This window comes from Rhinoderma darwinii, chromosome 1, assembly GCF_050947455.1.
Source record: "Rhinoderma darwinii isolate aRhiDar2 chromosome 1, aRhiDar2.hap1, whole genome shotgun sequence".
In the NCBI taxonomy this organism is placed as follows: Eukaryota; Metazoa; Chordata; class Amphibia; order Anura; family Rhinodermatidae; genus Rhinoderma; species Rhinoderma darwinii.
The window spans coordinates 177352160-177365017 of record NC_134687.1 but is presented as its reverse complement, the minus strand read 5'-3'; the positions used below and the strand labels follow the sequence as shown (position 1 = coordinate 177365017).

At 44.3% G+C, this 12858-nt stretch overlaps 1 protein-coding gene across 3 annotated transcripts in view; it reads right to left on the bottom strand.

Annotated features, from left to right (window-relative positions):
* Positions 1-6317, bottom strand: part of LOC142738407 (sodium/hydrogen exchanger 9B2-like) — a 100078-nt gene extending 93761 nt beyond the window's left edge. For all 3 annotated transcript variants that reach the window (XM_075849760.1, XM_075849761.1, XM_075849759.1), the window contains exon 1: positions 6044-6317. Coding sequence is in view for 1 of the 3 variants with exons in the window: in XM_075849761.1 (XP_075705876.1) it covers positions 6044-6046 (3 nt within the window). In the remaining 2 variants the exon portion in view is untranslated. The remainder of the gene's footprint in view (positions 1-6043) is intronic.
* Between the last annotated feature and the right edge of the window lie 6541 nt (positions 6318-12858).

Here is a 12858-nt window from a genome sequence, read left to right as displayed (position 1 = left end):
AAATTTTTTTTCCAATATAAGACATACCCCGAAAGTAAGACATAGTGGGGCTTTTGGGGATAAAAAGAAAGTAAGACACTGTCTTACTTTCGGGGAAACACGGTATCTACACCTAAACTACCGCTACCCTAAAGTCCTACCTATGCAGGTACCAGCTACACCTAACTAGATTTTATTTAACTTTTTTTTAAACTTTTTTACAGTTTTAAATATAAAAAAAAAAGGCCCAAAAAAACCTGCGTCAACAAATTACCACTGAGGCTGATTATAGACTCATCACTCAGTGGCCGCAGGGCGCACAAAAAAAGATGGTGCAGTAAAAATAGGCCAAAAAATAAACCTGTGCCAAAAAAATTAGCACAGATGCCCATCAGTGATATTGTTCACTGATCAGCGCTCAAGGGCTGCAGGGTGCACACACAAAGCCGGTGCTGGCAGAAAAATGGGAAAAAAAGGCCCAAAAAAACCCTGCGTCAATAAATTACCACTGCGGCTGATTATGGACTCAGTGGCCGCAGGGCGCACACAAGAAAATGGTGCAGTAAAAACAGGCCCGATATAAAAAAAACTGTGCCAAAAAATGAGCAAAAATGACGATCAGTGATGGCTGATCAGCGCTCAGAGGCTGCAAGGCACACACACACAGAGATGGTGCTGGCAGAAAAAGGAAAATCAAAACCTGCGTCAAAAAAAAATGACCACAGATGCTGATCAGTGGTGTCAGGGACTGGGACAGGGAAATTCAGGAATCACAAGTGCTGCTGCTAAAAGAAAAAAAAAATTTGCAGCAGCACAGTTGATGATGATAATCACAGTCAGTGACCACACAGCAAGATGCAGAAGATAACGATCGCAGCGCAGAAGGCCTCAGCAAAGGTAAGTATTCGGTTCACAGACTCACACACCAGCTCTGCTCACCGTTCCAAACCGGAATGAGGTTGGCAGAGTTGGTGCAGGGTGTTTGAAACGCCCGCCATGGCTACGATTGGTCGGTCTATGCAGACCAACCAATGGTAGCGATGGGGGGGGGGGGTGGCACCATCACTACTGCCTTACAAGTACATGGCAGGGATTGGTGCCGTCCTAGACAGCACCTATCCCCACGGTATCACTGTGCCCTGCGGCAAAAAGCTGCGATTTACCAGTCTGAACTGACTGACCAATCACAGCAATCGCCGATGCGGTGGGGGGGGTGGTTGCACCACCCCGCTGGGCCACGTGTAAAGATGGCCTGCTGTCAGGAATAGCAGCCATCCTTACTCTGTCACTGTGTCTTTAGACGCAGTGACCACTTAACGCTCAAACGTACCCATACATTGGATTGTGTTAAGTACCTAACGACAACGACGTACCCATACGTTGGATGTCGTTAAGGGGTTTAAGTCAGTTTTGGGCAGGCTTACTACCCATAATACCCTGTGTAGTATAGCAGCTAGAGAAGTAGGGGGTGGGTGTAAGACAATATCAGCCTTTCCTCCTGCAGCAGATAGGGATTGGCCATGCCATGACCAGGGGGTTTTCATTAGTTGGCCTATGTTTGGCTTGCTAGGCAGCACCTGAATAAGTTCAAGCTTTTGCCTAACAACAGTTGCTGCCCTCAGCTGCTGACACCAAAACAGTTGGCAAAATTATACTTTTTATAAGGCTGGGGTTTCACACTGCAGTTTTGGTGTTTTGTTTTTTTTTGCTGTGATTACCGTAAAAACCGCAGCGTCATGCCACAATTACGTGTGCTTGTGGCACCAAAACTGGAGCGATAAAACCCAGCCGAAATGTGTCTCGGCAAGAGAATTTTTAGGCGTTTTTATGGGGTTTTTTTTTTCTGGGTGACACAGCATTTTGACTAACTTGTTAATTTAGAATATACATTTTTAATATTCTGTTTTAAAAAGGAATAATTGGGCATTGAAATAAATATAGAACATGGAAGCAATTTTAATTTGCTTAATAAGTGCCATTATTAGCAATGGATCATTTATATACTAGGCGTCCCAACACCCAGCAGTTGTGTTTTATTTCAGATAGGGCAGGTACAGAACAAACAGGTGCAGGCTTTGTCCAATAGGGTGGGTTCAGAGATAATATCATAAAATGAATAAACCACCAGACATAGTGTAGACACAGTAAGAACTTTTTGTGCTTTATGACTTGAAATTCAGCTATCTAGTGTAAATAGAACTTACAAGTCAAACTTTCCAAATGTACCACCCAACCCTTATTATAATGTGTGCATTATAGAGACTAACCAAATCTGGCACAGGTATCCACAACATAGTTGTTAACATGAAGTACCACCTTTGACTAACACAGGAGCTTTGATTAACATGGGTGCCCCAGATCACCGGTATACATTTAACTCCTTAATGACAAGGCCAGAAAAGACCTTAACCCCATCCCGCTCCTGGACGTACTATTAGGTCATGGTAGCTGTAGCGTTCGCGCTCCATGACCTAATAGTACGTCGCGGGAGGAACGGCCATTTCGGCCGTCTTACCGACACATGCAGGAGCTGTGACAGCTGCTGTCTCGTACAGCAGCTGTCACAGCTCCTACAGCGGGGACCGATCGCTGTGTCCCTGCTGATTAACTAGTTCAGGACCGGGCTATTTTGAGCCTTCAGGACCAGACACCGTTTAGCCCTTTTTAGCACGTGTTCGTTAAATGGCTATAACTTTTTTATTTGTTGGGCTAGCGACTTGATTTTTGCAATGTTTTTTCCCTAGATAATGCAGGTTTCTTTTTTTTATAGTTTTTTTACACATCCTTTTTGCTAATTTAGAATTTTTATTCTTAAAGTTTGAAAATAATAGTAAAAAAATAACCTTTTTTACATTTCAGCTATTTTTTTGGGTAATAACATAGTCTAAAATAGACCTTTTAGTTGTCATTGTCTACCGTAAATTTTAATATATTACATGTCTATATTAGGGTAATTGGGTCAGCGCTAGCGTTACAACAATGATTGGCGGGGGGGGGGCTTTTTTTGGGGGGTGGGTATTTAATGTGTATTTATTATAAAAATTTTTTGCACTTTACTTTGCTTTTATTTTTTATTACTATGGTCTGTCCCTCAAAGGTCAAAAAAGACCTTTGGGGAACTTTATATATTTTTTTTCTTTCTTTTACACCATGCTTTTCCACTGTAAGGGTATGTTCACACGGCCTATTTACAGACGTAATTCGGCCGTTTTACGCCTCGATTTACGTCCGAAAATGCGCCTCGATAGCGTTGGCAAACATCTGCCCATTCATTAGAATGGGTCTTCCGATGTTCTGTGCACACGGTCATTTTTTTTACGCCCCGCTGTAAAAAGGCGGGCCGTAAAAAAGACGCACGCGTCGAAGAAGTGCCTGTCACTTCTTCAGACGTAAATGGAGCCGTTTTCCATTGACTCGATGGAAAAACAGCTCCAATTATGTCCATAATGGACGCAGCGGAAAACGCCTCAACATGCCATTACGGCTGAAATTACAGTGCTGTTTTCTCCTGAAAACAGCCCCATAATTTCAGCCGTTACGGATGCTGCCGTGTGAACATACCCTAACTGGAGCTGCACAGCAGCCCCAGTTACAGGGTAAATCAGCCCTCTCATAGTGACTATTGTCACTAATAGGGCTGTGTTGGGTCTAGTAAGACCCAGCAGCAGTCTGTCAGTAACTGCACCCAGCGATCATGTGACCAGTCACATGAACACCGGGATCAATAGAGACAGTGGCGCGGCCGCTGCCCTTATTCCTATACACAGCATTCATGGAGCGCTGTGTACAAGTGATCAGAGAAGACAGAAGCAGCAAAAGCTGCTTCCATCCTCTCCTCAGGGACCCCGGCAGTCACTGACAGTCGAAGACCCGACATTCAGCTGCCCGATCGCTCAAATGACACTGATCTGCTTGGAGCGTCTGGTAGACGCCTGTACACCGTCCTGCTATCATTACTATATACAGCGATTGTGAGAAAGGCCTTGGTTGGGCCGAAACGTTTATCGCTTTTCCAAAAATACTGTTTGGAATAAAATAAAATACTTTTGAAAATTAATTCCAAGTATTCCTGGAGTGCTTTAGGTTTGTTCTATATATCTTCCTGTATAACGCGGCAGCCTGTTATTGGCTGCAGAGGCGGTCACGTGGGATGAAGTGTCATCCCTGGAGGCCGGCCTTCTGACATCATCCTGACGTGCGTGACCGCCACTACAGCCTGTGATTGGCTGCAGCGGTGACATGGATGAAACGTCATCGCTGGAGGCCGGATAGGAGGAAAGTAAGTATGAACTTATTTTTTTTTTTTTATTTCATTAAAATTGTATTTTCCAAGCGCCGAGCAGTGCAGCCCATTAACTCTTTCAGCACCCTGGACAGTACCATGCTCGGCACTCGGAAACGGAAACACAGAGTGCACACGGCCGCTAAAACGAGCACACGGATCCGTCAAAAACGGCCGTGAAAACGGTGTTGGAATTTCCGTTTCCATCACCATTGATTTCAGTGGTGACGGAACCGATGCCAATGGTTTCCATCTGTCTCCCTTGTGCAGGGATGGAAACGTAAACCTCTGGTTTCCGTTTGTGACAGTCAGGGCTCCGTTCCGACGGAAAATTTCGACAGAATGTCAGAACGGAGCCCTGACGCAGATGTGAACGCAGCCTAACTTTAATTTTTGCTTATAATGTATTAGTATACTCTTGTATGCCAATACATTACACTGTCAATATAACAGAGGCAGCAGTTAGGGAAACACATAGTGTGCCCTAACAGCGGGCATGCTGAACAGACAGCCCTGGGGTCCTTTCTAGGTCCCCAGGACTGACTGTAGAGGGTTCCTCAAGTCTCCGATTGCGTCACCGGGATTCCAGTTACGTGATCAAAGAGGGGAGTCAGCTTTGATCATTCCGTGGTCACAGACGGGCGCCTTTTAATAACTTAGGCGCAATTCTCAATAACTATTCTCTGCATTTTTATTGGTGCAAAATACACCATTAATAAAATAATAAATGGGGGCCATGGTTTGTGTTTAACCCCTAATTCCTCAAAATATAATAATCCTGTAATCTTTTCCTCTTCTTTTGCACGGGCATTCTCCTAATCATTGTACTAGATTTGCGGCTCACGTTTCAAAGTGTCAAATTTCAACAAAAAAACCCAAAGAAAATCAAACTGCAGCTCTCATGTGCCATGTTTATGAGGCATTCTTCCACCCTTCCCAATGTACATATTCTTGAAAGATTTGTAATGTATTTAGAGATGATTCCTAGTACAACTACTAGTCGTAATGATACGTGGGCTCCTGAGGCCACAAGTAGTGGTCATCGGGCGGAAACAACAAGCCGGCATGCAGTTTACGTGTTTAAACGATTGGTAATGTCCGCATGTTTTTTTGCAGGTTTAAGGGCTTGTCCACACGCAGCAGAATACAGTAGCAGTAAATGGGTGAGATTTAACAAATCTCATCCACACACTGCGTAAAAATTTGTGCGTATTTTTCGGACTGCAGCTTGTCCAGTGCACTGAACTGCTGTGTTTCTCAGAGATGTCACCATCTCCCAGCATTGTGAAAAACGCTGCAAAATACGCACCATTTTCTGCAGTAAAATCGCCGCAAACGGTGCGTTTTTTTCCACAGCGGAATGTCAGCTACTTTCAGCAGAATTGTGTAGAAATTTGTAACCAACACGTCGCTATGCAGTAAAACCGCCTGTAGGCTTGGTGTTTAAGCCACGTCTCAGAAGCTCGGCGGCCGATACGTATGGACTTACAGCGGAGCACAGAGTAAACTTCCCATAGTTGTGTCACCTGGCGCACACACCCCTGGCAGTGCCCACCTTTGTTATAGGATAAGAGGTTATAATATTATAAGGTAAGATTACAGATGAATGTCTGTCTTGTCTGCTACTGTAAACACTATGAAATAAACCTGGTATCCGCTGCCTTGGTAACCCAACTGTGCCAGCTGGTAAGTAACCCACACGAGAGAGGGTATATGAACATAACGTGGTCACAGAGACACCCATTAGAATAACTAGACTGAATAGTGGCCCCGAGCACTCACCATAGACACGACGGTGTCACCGCTTGTGACGCGCGGGCACGAACCCGGAGGGCGCTTCTATGTGAGAGGATTTAGCAAAAGCCGCCGGGATTCACGTCTCCATCATGAGGGGGCAGGGTGGCGGCAACTGTCACTACTGCGCCCTGTCAGGATGAAGAGAGCTCGATGGAAGGGAGGGGGCCGGACTGTAGCCAAAATACATAATGCACGGCCGGCCTCCCCCACCGTGATGTAAGATGGTCCGTCTCTGTGTATGGGGAGAGGTGGAGCCGGTGGGAAGATACCACCCGAATAGAGGGGAATGGAGCCCTCCCTTCTGAGTCAGTCAGTATAGAGCAGTATAGACTGGAGTGGTTTCATAGTGAATGATATAGTAGCTATGTCTGCGCACCGGACCACATAGATGAATGACCACGGCAGGTCGCACTCCCTGATAATCCGGGACGATGCTGAAGTTGGTTTCTTATTCACAAGGAAAGGATTTTTATTTCTTACTGGTTTAGTAACTGACAAGAACTTGTTTTATTAATAAATTACAATGACCCGGTTGACCTGAGGAGAATAAACTTGAAAGCAACACGAAAGCAGAAATAATTGGCACAAAAATGCGCATCAGAGTGGGCAACCAAGAGTGTGGACATGTTTTTTGCAGGATTAGTTGTACTTTTTAATGGCACCATGTTGCAGTAAATATCATTTTTTTATTAACTTTTTTTTTTTGGGGGGGGGGGGGGATAGAAAAAAAGCCCTGAAATTCTGCCATTGTTCTATGCGTTTTGAATTCACGCCGTTCACTGTGCGACGTAAATAACATGTTACCTTTATTCCATGGGTCGGTACGATTACAACGATACCACATATGTAGGGGTTTTTTATGTTTTAAGACTTTTGCACAATAAAAACACTTTTGAACTACAATTACCGGTATTTGTTTTTGCATCGTCGCTTTCCAAGAGCCGTCATTTTTTTATTTTTCTGTCAATGTAGTGATGTAAGGGGTTGTTTTTTTGTGGGACGAGACGTAGTTTTGATTGCTACTGTTTTGGGGTATATGGGACTTATTGATTAGCCATTATGACTTTTTGGGGGGGCAATGGAAAAAAAATAGCAATTTCGCCATTGTTTTTTACGCTTTTTTTTTACGTTGTTCACCATGCGGTTTAAATTACATATTAACTTTATTGCTTGGGTCATTACGGTCACGGCGATACCATACATGTGTACTTTTATTTCTTTTTTACACTTTTACTAAATAAAACCATATTTTATGGGGAAAAAATGGATTTATTTTTTTACTGTAATTTTTATTAATAATTTTTATTTCACATTACTTACTTATTTTTATTAGTCCCACTAGGGGACTTCACTATGCAATCTTTAGATCGCTGCTATAATGCTTTGGTATACTTAGTATACCAAAGCATTATTGCCTGTCAGTGTAAGGAGTTTTTTTACCCGGAAACCGCGTCCAAAAACACGCCAAAAAATGTCAGAAAATGCCACCCTCTGATTTCAATGAGAGGCGGAGCCATTTTTTTCCCGCGAGCGGAAAAACCATCTCGCAGGAAAAAGAAGCGGCATGCCCTATCTTCAGGCGTTTACGTCTCTGACCTCCCATTGACATCAATGGGAGGCAGAGAAAGTGTATTTCATGGCGTTTTTTGCCAACGGCGCTCAATGGCCGCAGGCAAAAAACGCCACGAAAATCGGCGTTCAGGCAGAGCAAAATCTGCCTCAAAAAACACAGAAATATAGGACCTGTCGTGAGTTTTACGCAGCGGACTCACGCTACGCAAAAATCACTGACAGTCTGCACTGCCCCATAGACTTGCAGAGGTCCGTGCGACACGCGTGAAAAACACGCGGGTGGCACGGACGTATATCGCGTTCGTGTAAATCCGCCCTAAGAGTCGTAACTTTTTTTTTTTTATTCCGTCGACATAGCCGTATAAGGGCTTGTTTTTTGCGGGACGAGTTGTATTTTGTAATTGTACAATTTTTAGATGCTTATAATATATCGATTAACTTTTATTAACTTTATTTTTGCGCTATAAATTTACGCCGTTCACTATGCGGCATAAATAACATGTTACCTTTATTCTATGGGTCGGCACATTTACGGGGATACCAAATATGTAAAGGTTTTATACTTTCCTACGTTTACAAAATAAAAACCCTTTTTTAAAAAAAAAAATCATTGTTTTTGCATCGCCGCATTCCAGGAGCCGTAACTTTTTTATTTTTCCGTCAATGTAGCCATATGTGGGCTTGTTTTTTGCGGGGCAAGGTGTCGTTTTCATTGGTAGTATTTTAGGGTCCATGGAACCTATTGATTAACCTTTATTTTATTCTTTATAGGGGGAATGGCAGAAAAAAATGAATTTTGCCGTTGTTTTTTGCTTTTTTTTTACGCCGTTCACCCGGCGGTTTAATTAATGTTTTAACTTTATTATTTGAGTCGTTACAATCGTGGCGATACCATATATGTGTATATGTTTTTTGTTTTTTTCACACTTTTACTAAATAAAACCACTTTTAGTAGTTTTACTGCATTTTTTTATTTTTTTTCTTCTATAAACTTTATTTAACTATTTTCCTTTTATTTATTTTTTGTCCCACTAGTGGACTTCACTTTGCGATCTTCTGATCGCAGATATAATGCTTTGGTATACTTGGTATACCAAAGCATTATTGCTGGTCAGTGTGAGGCCGGATTTACACGAGCGTGTGCGTTTTGCGCGCGCAAAAGGTACTTAACAGCCCCGTGTGTCAGCTGCGTATGATGCGTGGCTGCATGATTTTCGCGCAGCCGCCATCATTATGACACTCTGTATGTTTGTAAACAGAAAAGCACGTGGTGCTTTTCTGTTTTCATTCATACTTTTTACTGCTGTTGCGCGAATCACGCACGTCACACGGAAGTGCTTCCGTGTGCTGCGCGTGATTTTCAATGACTGACTTCAATGGGTGCGTAATGCGCGAACAACGCACAAATATCGGACATGTTGTGAGTTTTAAGCAGCGGATGTGAAACTCACGGACAGTCTGCACGTCCCCATAGACTAACATAGGTCCGTGCGAGGCGCGTGAAAATCATGTGCGTTGCACGGACCTATTATACGTTCGTCTGAATAAGCCCTAAGAATGACAGGCAATCTATTAGGCCATGCCTGTGGCCTCTGGCATGGCCTAATAGTCAGATGCTTAAGACAGATGACCTGGGTGCCTTTGTTAGGCCCCCGGCTACCATGGAAACCGATCGGCACCCCGCAATATCGTTGCAGGGCTGCCAATGGAGTCACAGAGGGAGCTCCCTCCCTCTGTCAAACACATTAGATGCCGCTGTCGCTATTGACAGTGGCATCTAATGGGGGTTAAACTGCCGGAATCTGAGATTGCTTCGATTCCGGCAGTTGGGCAGGAGCCAGGCTGTGTATAACAGCCGTTCTCCTGCCGTTGATCTCGTTGGTACACTGGCAGTACTCACGAGATTAGTGCAACAGATATATCCATCCCTATGCAGGAACTAACACCTGCTTGTGACGGATATATCCGTCGTTAAAGGGTTAAATTTCTTTGGGCCACTGAATTCACGCTGCAGGCCTACAGATAACGCATCAAATTCAGTTGAGTCTAGGCTTGCCCAAAGTGGTTCGGTGCATAAGCGCTGGTATCAAAGTGGGCAGATGGCCACTTTTTACATAATTAACTAAGTGACTGGTGCTTATAAAGGGTTGTATGACATTAAGCCAGGCTAGAGTCAACTGAATGTGGTGCGTTGGCAGGGTTAGATTAGTGTCCCAAAGTCATTTAACTCTTTAAAAACACCAGTTATTCAAATAAGTCGAGTCTTAGGCCTCATGCACATGACTGTAGCCATGTGCACGGCCGTGATTTTCAGGTCGGCTGGCAGCAGAGTGTCACCTGCAAACCGCCTGCAAATCGCGGGCCGTGCACATGGCCGCGGCCATTATTTCCTATGAGCTCGGACCGCAGAACACGGCCATAATAAGACATGCCCGTTATTTCTGCGGTCCGGACTCCTGGGCCATGCACAGACTGTGGAAACCACGGTCGGGTGCATGGCCCCGTAGGAATGAATGGGGCCGCAATTCTCCCGTTGATTTTCAGGGGAATTGCAGCCGCAAAAGCACCTTTGTGTGCATGGGGCCTTAGTCTGCCAATTTTCATTCCGGTTTTTATGCCCAAAACCACGTTGAGCCAGTCTGAATTTAACTGGATTTGATGCTGGGAATCCATATCTGTGAGTCGGCAATGTTATGTTAGTGGCCCAAAGTCTCTAAAACCCTTTGAAAATACCATTTATTCAAATCAGTAGAAACTTTGCCCACTTTGATGCCAGTTTTTATGCCCAGAACCAGTTTGGGCCAGCCTGGATTATACCGCATTTGATGTGGGGCATCTCTATCAATGTGTTGGAATTTTTGACCTGTCTGCGCCTTCTGGGATTATATCTGCCCAATTTGACAAACAGCCAACTACGACCCAGGGAACCAGCGCCGCTTCAAGGGTGAATTTTTCTGAGTTTCATCATCTTCACTGGTTTTGATTCTCACTACTCCACTATCCAATTAAGAACCGGTCCAAGGTTTGGCTTCTGGCACAACCCGTGGCTTGCAGTTACCCTGATATCTCTAACTACAAATCTTAAGTCTACATCTTCAGGGGTGTCGTGCTGCCAGCACGACATCACCAGGTGAGCATTTCATCATCACATCATTTATTTCTCATCGTATGTAGGTAATGTCCTATGGTATTGTATTCCATTTTTCTTCCACTGAAACTCTATGTGTTGGCATTGTTAGATTAGTGGCCCAAAGTCTTTTATCCCTTTGAAAACCCCAGTTACTTATTCAAATCAGTAATTAGTGGCCATCTGCCCAGTGTGATGCCAGATTTTATGCCCAGAACCACTTTGGGCCAGTCTGGACTCTACTGAATTTAATGTGATGGATCAATCTCTGTAGGCCTGCAGTCTGAACTCAATGGCGTAAAGTCATTTAACCCTTTAAATCACACTATGGTTTGCCCACTTTGATGCCCATTTTTGAGATTCCTGTTTTTGGGCTCCTTTCTACTTTATTCTCCTTAGGACACCCGGTAATTGTAATTTCTCAATAAAATAAGTTCTCCATAGTTGCTGAACCAGTAAAAAATAAAAATACTTTCCCCTTGACAAATAAACTGATGAATAAGAAACCAACATCAGCATCGTTGCTGTGTGCGACTCTGAATCATTTGGATGGCTAGCATACAGTGTCAGATTCGGGTTCCTAGTCCCACCAGAGTAAATTGTTGTGAGGGCCCACCCTCTATAGAGAACATGTGCACATCTACTTGCTTTGAAAACATTGTCATTATTGCACACACTGGACTTACACTATATGGCTAAAAGTATTTGGACACCTGACCAGGGTTACCAACATGGACGGACCAGGACATAAAATCAGCCCTGGCATAGAAAAGTATACATTGCCACCTGCTGTCCATGTAATATGTTTCCGCAGTTGCAGGCACACCCTCCAGCTATACAAAAACATTGTAATCTGCATGGTTTCTGATGCTCTTATAAAACTCGCATACGGGAACAGTGTTTGATTATTCGTTATAAAATGTTTTAACAGCACAGAAAAAAAGGCAGCAGAAATGAGAACCTAATGTACTTTGCTTTATTACTTTTTGTAAACATATTTAATAAACCGTTAAAAAAAGATCTCATATCATACAATAAGAAAATATCTGCATACCCTAACCATATAATAGTATGATTCCAAAATCATACTCAACCATGAACCATATAAACATACTCACACACCTAGGTCACATGCTGGACAGATGAGACACATATTAGCCACATGCAACATACGTGACACTTACTGGGTCGCTCCAGGTTTAAGTGGGCCCTTGGGCGACACAGACTTAGGGCGGATTTACACGAGCGTGTGCGTTTTGCGCACGCAAAAAACGCTGCATTTTGCATGCCCCAAAGGCACTTAACAGCTCCGTGTGTCATCAGATAGGATGTGCGGCTGCGTGATTTTCGCGCAGCCGCCATCATTATGACACTCTGTTTGGATGTTTGTAAATCATCCTTTTGACTGCTGTTGCGCGAATAACGCGCGTCCCACGGAAGTGTTTCCGTGTGGTGCGCGTGATTTTCACGCACCCATTAACCTCGAAAAGCACAGAAATATAGGACATGTCGTGAGTTTTACGCAGCGGACTCACGCTGCACAAAAATCACTGACAGTCTGCACTGCCCCATAGACAAAAGCACACACGTCGAACTGACGTATTACACGTTCGTGTAAATCCGCCCTTAGTGGGACCCTTTGCGGGGGAACTGCGGCAGTAAAATGCCAAAAATCGTCACTTTGTGCCCCATATAGACGTTACGCCCTGTTTATGCCCCCATATGGAAGTTAGGCCCCCAGTTTGTACCCCCATTAGTGCCCTCTGTAGATAGTGCCACACAGACCCCCTCCCAAGTAGTGCCACACAGCCCCCTCCTCCCAGGTAGTGCCACCCAGCTCCTGACGTCACTGTCTATATATGGACAGTGTTGTTAGGGGCAACCCCAGATCCATAGTCCCGGGCAGAGCACTACTAGCACTCTGCCTGGGAGTGGCGTAGCTAAAGGCTCATGGGCCCTGGTGCAAAAATTCAGCTTAGGCCCCCCTACCCCTCCCCAACACCACCAGACCCCCTGCGCACGCATATGCCCAGCCCGACAGACCCCATGAATGCCCCCACAGTATAATGCCCCGATAGCTTCCCCCACAGTATAATGCCCT